We start from the raw sequence: 13,216 nt of genomic DNA on the forward strand, positions 1-13,216 counted from the left end.
GGCAATCATGCAACAAGCTGTTAGCATACATAAACGTGTGGTAAATGTATTTTTCCAACTAACTTCCCATAGTTATTTGAACATTCAATCAACCACATTCTACATCTTCTGTAGTATGATAAAGGTGTATGAATAGCATAGTCAGCAACATCAGGAATTAATGTCACCCATCCAAATGGTATACAAGACAAGTAACATTGAACTCAGATACAATGGAACTTTCAAATTATCCAGTAGAGGGTGAGCATACATAGAAACCGTATCCTTACATGTATTATTCCCCAACACTCTCACTGTACCACTCTGCCATACACCATAACCATGCAGATGGGGCATATTCAAGAGATGACTGATTCGTTCCAAAGAACAGTCTCATTTGTTACATCCAACCTTACACGAAATCACTTCTTAACCTTACACATATCAGGCATTGACAGAGGGACAGATATCCCTGGATAACCTCCAGGGTGCTTGGGACTCTAACCACAAACTCTGTCCCCTCTAATGCTGGTCCAGTCATTTTTTTTTTTCTTCCACGGTAAGGTGTTGTTGTACAGATTGTTCTTCATGTGTGCTTTATGATGAATCTCAATGTTCACATCAGTATAATTGGGAGCGTGCAATAGTGACTCTCGGTGTGGCTCATGTATGCGATGTCTGTGGACTCGTGCGTCCAGTATCAGTAAATGTCTGTCAGGTGTGTGCGTCAGTATGTCTGGATCTCATCTTGCATCGTAGCTCAGGCAGCGGCCTTGGTTTCCTTTAAACAACCGAGTGCCTCTGCCTCAGTATCTTCTCGTCCCCGTTCTGGGTTCTGTCATCTGCTTCATGTAGAGGCCGGGGAAGACTGAAAGTGTCTTCCCCTCTCCAGGCTCCTCTCTCTGGTTTCCCGACTGGATGCTGTCATCTGCTTCATGAATCACATATGGGGGAGAGAGGCATGGTAGCAACAGCAGCCCCTCTCTGGCTTTCTCCACATGTGACTCACCTTTCGACGTCTTCAACACCTCCGGGTGGGTGTTCTTTGGGACCTCCTTCTCAGCACCCCTGGATTGGAGTGCTGGATGGCGGGGTCCTGGTTCTGGCTCAAATCGGTCCGCTGGACTGGAACCTGCTCCCGGATCAGCTGCTGCAAACGGGTCTCCACCCCCCTTGGTGTACTCCTGGAAGAGTAACCCGGTGGGGATGAGACAAATGACAAGTTGGAGCAGGCACCATTTGGAGGTGCACCAGCTCCTCCACCGGCCCCTGACTCTCCGTTTGAACCCTCCACCGTGTTGTTCGGTGGCGGGGCTGTTTTGCAGTGTGTCGCATGGCTCCATGTTGGACGACCCTCCACTTTCACAGCTGTGTGAGTCACCAAGATAAACAGCTATGGACAGCTCCATCTCGGTGAGAGGCAGTCCTCCATTTGTGCACTTTCACGTGCACGTAGTGTCCCGGTTGATAGGGATGACATGGCTCCCCAGGCAGGGCAGCTTTCACCTGTGAATGCACAACCCTGGCTGCTCTAGTTAGGGCGTAACAAAAGTTTAACACTGTATCATCCATTTGGTGGATATCCATCTGTGTCAATGATAGTGGGAGAGACAGGCAATCTCATTGGTCTCCCTTCAACTATCTTGTGTGGGGAAAGTACATTTCTCCTCTGGGGAGTGGACCTCATGGCTATAAGAGCTAGTGGAAGTGCACCAGGCCACTTCAGGCCTGTCTCTACATATCTTGGCTAGTTTTTTTTTTTCAAAGTTCCATGTTGCCTCTCCACTGTCCCCGCAGACTGTGGGTGGTAGGGACAGTGGAAATGATGGTTGATCTGGAGCGCTTATCAAAGTTCCTGAACAATTTTTACCTGTGAAATGTGAACCTCTATCACTGGACAGTCTTGTGAGGATCCCATATCTACAGATCACACCTCTTATAATAAAATCTTGGCTACCGTGGTAGCATCAACTTTCCGACATGGGTAGGCTTCTACCCATTTAGAGAACATGACAACAATTACAAGTACACAATCAAAATTACAACACTTGTTCATCTGCATAAAATCAATTTGCAAATTAATAAAAGGACCACTTGGTGGTGGGTGGGCTGGGTCTCTGGCTCTTTGGTCCCTTTCCGGGATTATGCTGCTGGTAAATATGACACTGAGCACAATGTTGCTCAGCCTTTGTGGAAAAACCAGGTGCAAAACTAAATCTGTATTTACTATTGAGACCATACCCCCCTTGCTCGTATGGGCACATCCGTGCGCCATGCGAGCCAACCAAGGGAACAATGCACGTGGAATCTTTCACACAGCCAACAGATAACCAACCATCCCTCTCAGTGTTATCAGCAGCGACTTGAAGGTCCACCACAACATGAAGAGAGGGAATGCGCGTTTCTGGTTGCTGAGACACAAAAAAAAAAAAAATACAGACCTGGGACACATCAGAGGGCCGCAGCCTTTGCTGCAACATCAGCTTTAGTATTTCCTCTTGAAACATTTTTTCTGCTATTGTTAGTATGAGCTTCACACTTAACAATAGTTGGCTTTCTCGGTATTAGTATTAAATTATCAAATCATCTTTCCATTCTTAATTGCTCCACCTGAGGAGTTAATGAAACCTCTTTCTGGCCATATGGCACCAAAATTGTAAGTAACTCCAAATCCATACCTCGAGTCAGTGTGAATATTTACGACCTTGCCTTCTGACAAACAACATGCCCTTGTCAAAGCAAAACTCTTCCTGCTGTGCAGACAGTTTACCAGATTCGAATGTCTCACTGTCCGTGCAGACCGCTTATCCGGAGTTTAGAGAGCCATCCCATGCTCGGGACGAAGATCCATCTACGTTCAACACAAGTTCAGCATTATCCCTAAGTTTGTCACAACATATCAAGTCTGGGTGTTTGCACTTTATCGACAACCATCTCACAGTCATGTGGTTCACCATCATCAGGGGTGGGCAACAATGAAACTGGATTCAATGTGGGGCATCTATGGAATGTAATGTTACTTTGAGTCAAGAATTACAGTTCATACTTTTTAGCTCTAGTGGCTGACAGGTGTTGAGTTTTGGTGCGTAACAGAAAAACACTTACTGCATGAGGAACCATCACTGCCAAGGGCGACCCCAGCACTATATCTGAAGTTGCTTCCACACATGTTGCCGCAGCACAGACTGCTCGTAAGCACGGGGGGAAACCTGCTGCCACAGTATCTAAAGAAGAAACTCACATAGGCGATAGGCCTCTTAAGATAACCATGCTGCAGGGTCAGTACACCCTGGTGTATTCTGGCAGACCGAGAGCTGGCGCTTCGGCCAAGGCCTGCTTAAGAGATACAAATGATTTATCAGCTTCAGTTTTCCACAACAAATGAGTATCAGTCTCCTTCCTTTTATCAAGGAGAGGTCTAGCCAACACAGCATAATAAGGGATCTACTAACGACAATACCCGACTGAACCTAGAGTTGTTTTGGTGTTCTAGGCTTCGGTATCCATCGGATGGCCTCCACTCTATCAGGCGTCAATAGACACTCTGTACCTTTGAGTGTATGGCCCAGATACTTGACCTCCTAAGACCATAACTGCAGTTTTGCCTTTGAGGCCTTGTGGCCCTTCTCAACCAGTGCCTGTAGCACAACAATAGTGTCCTGTTGGCAGGAGGCAAGATTCTTAGAACATATCAAAAAGGTCATAAATATACTGCACCAGAGTAGAGCCGGCTGCTAAGGTGACATCCTGGAGCTCCTCTCGTAATGCTTGACTAAACAACGTAGGTGATTCAGTGTACTCCTGTGGTACAACTGAAATGTATAGTAGACCTGGCGAAACGTGAATGCCAACAGTTACTGGCTCTCTTCTGCAATGGGAACAAAGAAGAAAAGCAACCAATAGTCATTTACAGAGCTAGAAAGTAACAGGGTTACTTGCTAAGTATCGTAACAGAGTTAGGCACACTAGGATGTATAACACAGGCATTACCATCTTATAAACCCATAATAAACTTCCAAGTATTTGATTAGCCTTAAGGGATCAAATTGACCTAAGTCTACCTATGACTCCTTGTTTCAACAAAGCATCAATAACTGGGACAATACCTTTCCCTACTTCTCTATCACTAGCATACTGAGGTCCGGTTCTCAAGAGTCGTACTACAAACAATTATAACAATATGATTAGCTTGTGTGGACCACAGGAGCTCAGGCCCAGCTTCTAGCAAGGCCACATCTGCGGTCGCTAAAATCTCTGCATTCCACTGCTGGGGGATGTGTATGGAATTGCTAGGCCAAGTGTTCTTTATCCTAAGGAATAGACATGAAACATCAGTAGTGCATATCATTTCGGTTTAGTTTGCACAACAAATTACTTTCAAACAGATTTATTCGACACCCCATAGTTGAAAGAAATAGAACTCTAACCTCAAGGATTTCAACCAATTTTTTCTTTACTTTAGAGGATTCTAACCTCAGGGCCTCTAACCCTATTTTTTAGAGGACTCTAACCTCAGGGACTCCAACCCTATTTTTTTTTTAAACATATTATTTTCTTTCCATAAGAAATTCATTTGCAATGTCATTAATTTCTCAACTTTCTTTCCTGCATTCTCCTGCATCGATGTACAATTATGTTTGACATAATCCATAACCATATCAACAGTTTTTTTGTTCTCCCGATGTAGAACCTGTTTCTTAACTTCTACCTGGAGTTCAGGAAACAATCCACATATGAACACTTGACAAAGTGGCACGGGGAAGCAGCTGCTGTAATGTCAGAAAGTTTTTTTTTCTTCTACATTCTTTTTCAACAACATCATCTTCATTGTCGGTAAATAGGCTACAAATCTTAGGCAGACTCTCTTGTTTCACTTGAGAATTAAGCTACCTTCAGCCTGTTTCACAACTACTGACTTCTCACAATTAGTTTTGGCCCTCTTCGTCTGTTCAAGCAACTTCATGCTAACATGTTCAAGCAATGTCTTGAGTTCCCTCACTCTATGACTTTGTTCAGTCTGATCACCTTTTAATAATGACTTTTCTGTTCATCTCGTCTCTGTCTGAATAGACTAGCATTCTATCAGAATCAGTTTTAGCTTGATCTGACCTTACTTTCTCAAGACAATGCCACATTGTCTCTTAGATTCAGTTAACCATATCAACATTTGCCAGCTTTAATATTGTTTACACGTCCGACTTGTTTCCTTGTCTTTCAGAATGGCCTTTTAAACTCCAATATCTTTACATCAAACGTTTCCTCCAGCGGAAAACAATGTCTCGAGTCATGATTAATCCACGCATGCAATCTCTCAATACTTGAAACTGCTTGAATTCCATGTAAATCACACATATATCGGGCTGGACTAACAACGTTTCTATCGCTCCCATACTGGAAGCTAGATTACCCATACTGAATTACAATGTATCTGAATACAAAGTATCTGTAACAAATCTCATAACTGTAGGCTATGTCACCAACTTTTATGATTTACTGCAACAAGAATCACACAGCACTTTAGAATAGTCGCACAATCTGGTACCACTGTAAAACGGTCACAATATTAAAGAATAAGAGAACTACAACATCATGTGGTTGTGAACTACAAATATGGCCCTTTTCAAGCCAAGCTATCCTCACCCTCCGGGCGCTCCATCATGGGACGCGCCTACAGAGACCCAACTCTTTGGGAACGCGCATACAATAATCTCCACAACTCCGTTACCTCATAAGTAACAAAAAACACAATTTGTGCTTAAAAGAGACGAGTTGATTCATAAACTGCCTGTCTGTCTTTCCCTTAGTATTTGATTGTGTCCCTCGCTGATCATTAAATGCCAAGCTTGTCAGTTAAAAGCCTAACTGTCCCTTTACATTGTCAAAGTATCCCTAACTTGTATAAAACCACTTTACCCTTAAAGTTGGTCTCTCGCATAAAGCCTTTGACCCTAATACATTATGACCGCCCACCTACTGTGCTTGGTCTTAAGAATAGCCCAAAACAAAACTTAATACAGTTACAATATAAACAAAAATAAAAGTCCCAATAAGATCTCTGTTCAAAAGAGAAAAGCCCAACACAAAACGTTATACAATCCAGTTCAATTTAATACAATTCAAACAAACATAATATCTCTGTTCAACTAAAATTTTCAGCTGTAAACATGCATAAAAAAAATAACACATACCTTTCCTTGTTTGGTTCACCCCTGGTCTGTATCTGTAAAACCATAACTCTCTGTTAACAGATCCTTTACCTCAGATCAAGAGTATATGGTCCGTATTCTCTGTTAACAGATCCTTTACCTCAGATCAAGAATACAGATTCTGTTACATACTTTTTCAATACTTCACGCGACCAGGGTTCTTGTACGCTATCAGAGTTTGTCAACTCTGACCTAGACAAAGTAAAAATAGCAAGTCAACAAATGACCCAAATTTACTAAACCAAAACTCTAATATTATCGTCCTCCTGTTGAGGCCTAGCAGACTCTAGTCTGCTAAGACCAGGCTCCCAACTGAACGTCACAATAAAAGGTTCTTAAATTGTTTACGTTACCAGCATCGCAGAGGGACAGCAGGCGCACCAAGCATAAAGCAGTCCATGAATGGGGTTTTGGAAAAGGATCCCCTTACCATTTTGTTTTGTGCACCACGGGTTCTGCTTTATACTGGTGCTGCCGTGGGTCTCTCCTGGATCTGGTTCTGCAATCCTGCTGCTCGACAACGCCAATTGTTGAAGAAAGTGTTTTGTCCGTCTCTTCATAAACGGAGTGACTAAGTTCAGTTGAGTTCTGGATTTTAATAAGTATTTATCAATCTGCAGATTGGGAGAGAAAACCAGACCTCTGACAATAAATGACAACACAACACCAGGCTTATGTCTCAATCGAGTCTCTCTCCTCTCTGAAGGACAGAGGACCATCTTTTATAGGGCACAAGAATGTAAACATAGATAGTGACAGTCAGGCAGTAATGACGTTACAACAGTCTCAGAGAAAGAGATTTACAGCTCCCAACACATGACCACTCAAACTACAGAGTTCATAGTTGGAGCTCTCCTTGTAGTCATGACAAGGACCATTTAGCCAGTACTTTCTCCTGATCTCAAACATCTATTAACCCTGACACATAGACACAATCTACTCTTATTAATAGCAAGCTTACATGAGAACATACTAACTAGTATCCAATGACTAGTTCTCTTGATTAGTGAATAATGTAAGCACACAGGAAATCTAAATTTCTTCCACACTTGGTAGAATGGGGGATTTCAGGAAGCACTTACCTCATGAAACGCCTCCTGACATTGATACAGATCTGTGTGGGATTGGTCGTTGATGTATGCTGCATCCCTCTCTCTCTCTCTCTCTCTCTCTCTGTTTCTTTTTATGTCTTTGTCTCACTCTCTCTCTCTCTCTCTCTCTCTCTCATTTCCTCCTTGGTTATCTGACATTGATTGTTCTCTGTCATTTCCCACAAATGCATCCCCCCTCACCTCGCCCCCCCCCCCCCCCTCCGACCCCAGATCTGGAACGAGATGACGGAGCTGGTCTCCTCTAATGGGAACTACTGTGCCTACCGCAAGGCCTTCACCGACAGTGAGGGCTTTAAGATCCCCATCCTGGGGGTCCACCTGAAGGACTTGATCGCCGTGCACGTGGTTTTCGCCGACTGGGTGGACGACACCAAGGTCAACATTGTGAAGATGCAGCAACTGTACCTCACCTTTAACGAGCTGGTGTCCCTTCAGACTACCGTGGCACAAGTGGAGCCCAACATGGACCTCATCTACTTGCTCACGGTGAGGAAACAGACCGGCACTCAACAGGAAATTGATTTCTATCTTCAGTGCTATGAGTCATTAGCCATCCTCTCGACAGGATACCAACTTGGTTGTACTGGGAACTGATTTGTTTACCTGCGCTGTTTGTCAGTATTTCAAACGATGAACCTTATGTTTCAAGTCAGGGCAGTTGGCAAGTCATTGTGCGTTCAGTGTGTCAGTGTGCTGTATATTCTTGTTTCCCCAGCTCTCTTTAGATCTTTACTACACAGAAGATGAGATTTATGAGCTGTCGTTGCTCAGGGAGCCACGAAATCCTAAATCATTGGTGAGTCTCGACTTCCTTTCAGGATTACAAATTGACTTCACAACCCCTTAACATCCCAAGTCCCAACATGCTTGCTAGTGTATGAACATACAACTGAGAGCTGCTGTCCTCATGTCGTCATCTCTCTCTAGCCTACCTCTCCTACAACGCCCAACAAGCCCCTGGCCCCACTGGACTGGGCGTCTGGTGTGCCCACCAAGCCAGACCCCTCGCTGGTGAACAAACACATCAGGAAGGTGGTGGACGTAAGTAGCGCGTATTAAGGAACAGTGTTGACTCCGGAGGACACTGGAAAATGCCGGTTTGAGTCCTGTAAGGACTTGGCAATCAGCCGGTGTAAGGCCAATCACTGTAGCAGAAAACAAAGAGATGAGAAAAGGATGTGAAGCCCATCCACGTCCATTGTGAGGAAAATAATAGAAAGTTTAAAACAAAATAGGCTATTTTAGTCACAATTCCAAAGAGTGAGACATGTATAAGTTCCACACAATGAGCATGTCAATTCCTTTGTTCGTTTCTCTTTTTGGGAAGTCTGTATTCAGGAACTATGACCATGACCATGACGGCTACATCTCCCAAGAGGACTTTGAGAGTATTGCTGCAAACTTTCCATTTTTGGATTCCTTCTGTGTTTTGGACAAAGACCAGTGAGTGTGCCACCTTTGCCAAAGTCGTAATCTGAACTGTGACATGCACACTGCATCCATAGCTTCCGGTCTGCTTCTCAGCCACACAAAAACAGTGCCACATTTACACTCACTCACATTAACACACACACACACACACACTCACAGGCTCAGTCACAAACACATTTGAATTCGAACACACACTCACATCCCCCACACACAAACACATTTTCGAGTTTCCACACCCACAACACACATTCCCCAAAGACATTCACACGTGTAAGCTTCCCATAGACTGAATTTCACACATTCACCCCATTTCTCTCTCACATTCAACCTATTCCCTCCCACCCTTCCTGTTTGTCTGTCTGTATGACTGTCTTTCTCTCTCAGACACACACGCAGAGTATAACAACAGAATAAATGCTTTAAAATGTTGATGTGTTTTCCTACTGTATGCTAAAACAGTAAGCATTTTTGTCAGCACACAAGGTTTTTTTTTTTTTTTTTACCTGACATCACAAGGTCAATCCCCTATTGTAAAACTGCAGAAAAACTGTGAGATCACAACAACAGACTCTAGTCTGCTTTTAGCCCCTGAACTGAGGGAGGTGCTTGGTCACTGTAGCTTGAGGAGATGGGAGGGTGAAGAAAGGTGAAGGTTATGGCTGACTATGAAGGACACACACACACATTCACACACATACTCTTTCTCTGCATCCCCTGCCTGTCCTGGGTGGTTCATCTGTTCAGTGGAACGCTCAAATCCCATCTCAGTCCGCCTCAGTGACTCTGACTCAGTGAGTAGGTCTGGAGGAGGAGAAGGAGGAGGAGGAGACAGGAGGGAAAGGGGAGTGGAGAAGCAGCCTTCCAACTGTGCTTGTAAAAAAAAAAAAAATCTCTTTTGGACAAACACAGAATTGAGAACATGATTTGCAGTACTGATGGGACCAAAGCAGACTGAAGATAGTCTTGATCATTCATACTTTCATTTAGCTCATGTTTTCTGAAGTATACATGCTGCCCCCCGTTCTGCCATGACCCCCTTTCTCAAATATCTATAATTTGGTCTCTTGTCTCTCTTTTCTTATCACTCCTTCTCTTCAGGGACGGTCTGATCAGTAAGGATGAGATGATGGCATATTTCTTGAGGGCCAACCCCCTGCTCCAGTGTAAGATGGGGCCTGGCTTCATTCACAACTTCCAGGAAATGACATACCTGAAGCCAACCTTCTGCGAACATTGTGCAGGATTTGTACGTATGAATTTCCCATCTTTCTTTGAGAGGATTTGAAGAGGATGGTCTAACGCACCTTTATTTAGGTTGAATAGAAACGGTAACACTTAACAAAAAGGGTCTTCATAAGTGTTACTGAAACCTCAGATACAAAATATTTAACATACAATAACTATGTCCTTCTTCATCAGAAATGGGAAGTTATTTTCTAAATAAAAGTAAAGATAGATCTGAAATACTAAATTAGTACTCTTAAAATTCTCTGTAAACAGTTATACTGTAATGGTTGACTTTATCAATGTGATATGTTGGTAAATCAAATTTTTTATATAATGACCTTTAAAATTAAATCTACCAATCCCTTGCCTGCCTCTTTGTAAGTTTAACCTTGTTGGTGCATTTTGATGATTACAATAAATGTTTAATGTTAGATTTTGAAAATGCACCTAAAACAACATTGAAGTAAAGATTGTTGTGAATGATACATGAACATTTATGAAGGTGTGATGGTTGCTTATAAAAATCCCCTTCAAGTAAAGTGTTACTGAAAACCCACAGGAAGGCAGAGATGTGTTGGCAGCATGTTCAATCTGAGACTTTGCAAACGCACATTAACTCTTTGAAGCAACATGACTGGGAAACGGTAGATTTATTATAAAATGGTGACAGAGAGAGTAGTTTGAAATTAATTGCTCTGAAGGACTATCAGAGTAACATTTGATTTTCCACCTGTATTTATGTGTTGGAGAGACAGGGTTGTGGAATCCTATTTCAGAGATTTTGGGGTTGTTTTTTTGCCAACAACTTATTATATAATCTTTAAACAAATCTGTACTCTGGTCGTTAGTCTGAGTTCCTACCCGATGGGTCTCCTTGACCTTCTGAAAGAGGAATTACTCACAGTGCATGGAGGGAATCAACATACAGAGAAACAATATGTTGACATGACTGTTGGCTACATCGGTCCGTTGTAATTAAGATGGATAAAAACAATGAGTTGACGGAACACTACATTCATGTTGACTAATTCAGAAGAACTTGTATGACAGTGTGTGCATGCACACCGTACCTGTGAGATCTTGTTTTGTGCCTAATGACGTAATAACATGCACAATGTCGTCCTTTGTTGTTTTCCTGACTCTAATACTGCATTAGATTCATCTGTGAGAAAAGCACAATGATGAAATGAGAATATTCTCACAAAGCAAACTGGCACAAATGGATGTATACGGGCAGGCAGACACACACACACACACACACATAGTTTACAGGAAGGGTGTTGTGAGGAATTATATCCTGTTTATGGTACAAAGGTTTACACTTCCGTCTTTGCTCACTGTGTGAACATGCTTCCACCATTACAAATTGTAACATTCTCCTGTTGTTTCTCCCTCCCGGTCTCTGTTGTGGACCTGCTGTTTGTTCAGCTCTGGGGAATCATTAAGCAGGGATACAAGTGTAAAGGTGATCTTGGACTTGGTCCTAATATCATTTATTTCTTTGTGTTCATTCTTAGTTTTTGAGTACCCAAACCAACAGAACAGTGACACAAGTGCAACCTACATCATACAACTGACCTCAGATGGTATACGCGTCTAGTGTGTATGTATGTGTTGTGTTTCAGACTGTGGGGTGAACTGCCATAAACAGTGCAGGGAGTTGTTGGTTCTGGCCTGCAGGAAGCTGCTTCGCTCCACATCTCTGGGGAGTGTCTCCCCTGGAGGACTGACTCACAGCTCTCTGCCCAGCAGCCCCGCACTGCCCACCTGCAAAGGTACAGGAACGCCCCTCCACCCCTTAATTCTCTGTTTGCTTGTTGACCTTTTTCATAGGCGAACAGATTTCGTTTTTATCCACTTTGTCGTCTTTCTCCATTCAGCACCTGTAGAATATACATATACACACCTATTAACTTATGCTTGACTTATACAATAACAATATAGAATTTAACATACGCTCTGCCAGTCCATTGAACTAGAAAATGTCCTACAGATGAAGACGAGGTGTTTGAGTTTCCCACAGTGGCCCCGGTGGGTCCTGACCTGGAGGGCAAGTCCATCACCCTCATGACGGGATCAGCCCAGCGGATCTCTGTCCGTCTCCAGAGGGCCACCACCAGCCAGGCCACACAAACGGAGCCCCTTTGGCCAGAGCATGCCTGGGGGGCCGGGGATGGGGGATCGCACACCTTCCCCAAGATGAGGTACCGGCCCCATAGGAAGGCCTCCAAGAACAAGGGCTTTGCCCGCTGGGAGAATGAGTCTCAGGTCCCTGCACGCGGCAGGAGGGATTCCCAGGAGCAGACGGATGGCCCTGCGGAGGGGATGCACAATGGAATATCGGCACACAGGGAGAAGGTGTGTGTGTGTTTGGGCTCGCTTCACATTAGAAGAAGGTTTAAGACGTGAAGTGCGTTTGTGTTTAGGTTGGTTCCAGAGAATAATGACGTTATATACATGTTTCTCTTGCTTTACTACAAGGTCACACACAGTTGACGACAATACTATTCTGTCATGCACACGTTTCATGACACTTAAGTCAGTTACATTATATTCTGTTTCACCAATTTCAGCCCACGCTTGTGATGTGTTTCTTACCCTTGGATAGAATACCCGTTCGCTTATCTAGCACAAAATGGATAACCTGTGCTAAGTCTGTATCGGTCATGGGAAACAATCCTTTCTGCGACTTCTTTGTTCTGTGTCTGTGCCCTACACCCTTCACCCTTCAGGCCAAAGCAACAGAACATTTTGTTATCAAAGCCTTGCGTAATTCCATCTCTGTGGAAACAAGTGGATTCAGAACCAACACACAAAGAGACATTTTCTCTTTCATTCACAAGGAGATTATCTAGATGAAGGGAGTGCAGAGGCCAGAGAAGCACTCTGATTGATAGCCTCTTGAGTCAAACTGTTTACCTTCATCAGATTCGGATGGCTAAACCAAGCTGGATATTTTGGCAACAGTGCAGCATGTCAAAGATTTGATTGAGTCAAAACAAGGTTTAATAAAGTCTCTAATGTATTATGATAAGGTACTTTCACTTTTTTAGATACATGGATTGGAATTAGAGAGAAAAAAAAACGTCAAATTCTGCTGTTGGTGCCGAGACGTAATTTTCAATTCTGAAGCCGATTTGAATGTTGAATGCTGTACTCTGTCTAAATCTTACTTCGGTGCAATCTGCAGTCAGGGTTTGATAATGACGCTATTTACGTTCTTTTTTGACTCTCTTACATATACATTTATAGTTACATAAC

The 13,216-nt window shown here is 43.2% G+C and overlaps 1 protein-coding gene and 1 pseudogene across 8 annotated transcripts in view; one reads left to right on the plus strand and one right to left on the minus strand.

The window, feature by feature from the left end:
• Window positions 1-13,216, plus strand: part of rasgrp3 (RAS guanyl releasing protein 3 (calcium and DAG-regulated)) — a 37,881-nt gene that overhangs the window by 21,203 nt on the left and 3,462 nt on the right. For 6 of the 8 annotated variants that reach the window (XM_084709337.1, XM_084709345.1, XM_084709340.1 and 3 more), the window contains 8 exons: window positions 7,508-7,783; window positions 8,013-8,093; window positions 8,225-8,338; window positions 8,625-8,740; window positions 9,827-9,974; window positions 11,384-11,420; window positions 11,581-11,730; window positions 11,949-12,989. In XM_084709337.1, coding sequence (XP_084565463.1) covers window positions 7,508-7,783; window positions 8,013-8,093; window positions 8,225-8,338; window positions 8,625-8,740; window positions 9,827-9,974; window positions 11,384-11,420; window positions 11,581-11,730; window positions 11,949-12,364 — 1,338 coding nt within the window. In that variant the 3' untranslated portion in view covers window positions 12,365-12,989. Of the gene's footprint in view, window positions 1-7,507; window positions 7,784-8,012; window positions 8,094-8,224; window positions 8,339-8,624; window positions 8,741-9,826; window positions 9,975-11,383; window positions 11,421-11,580; window positions 11,731-11,948; window positions 12,990-13,216 lie in introns of those variants that run through there. The other 2 variants (XM_084709342.1, XM_084709344.1) reach the window with 1 other exon arrangement.
• Window positions 694-2,424, minus strand: LOC146268111 (uncharacterized; annotated as a pseudogene).

The sequence above is a fragment of the Hypomesus nipponensis genome, chromosome 11 (genome assembly GCF_054491055.1).
Source record: "Hypomesus nipponensis isolate SF chromosome 11, ASM5449105v1, whole genome shotgun sequence".
Taxonomy (NCBI): Eukaryota; Metazoa; Chordata; class Actinopteri; order Osmeriformes; family Osmeridae; genus Hypomesus; species Hypomesus nipponensis.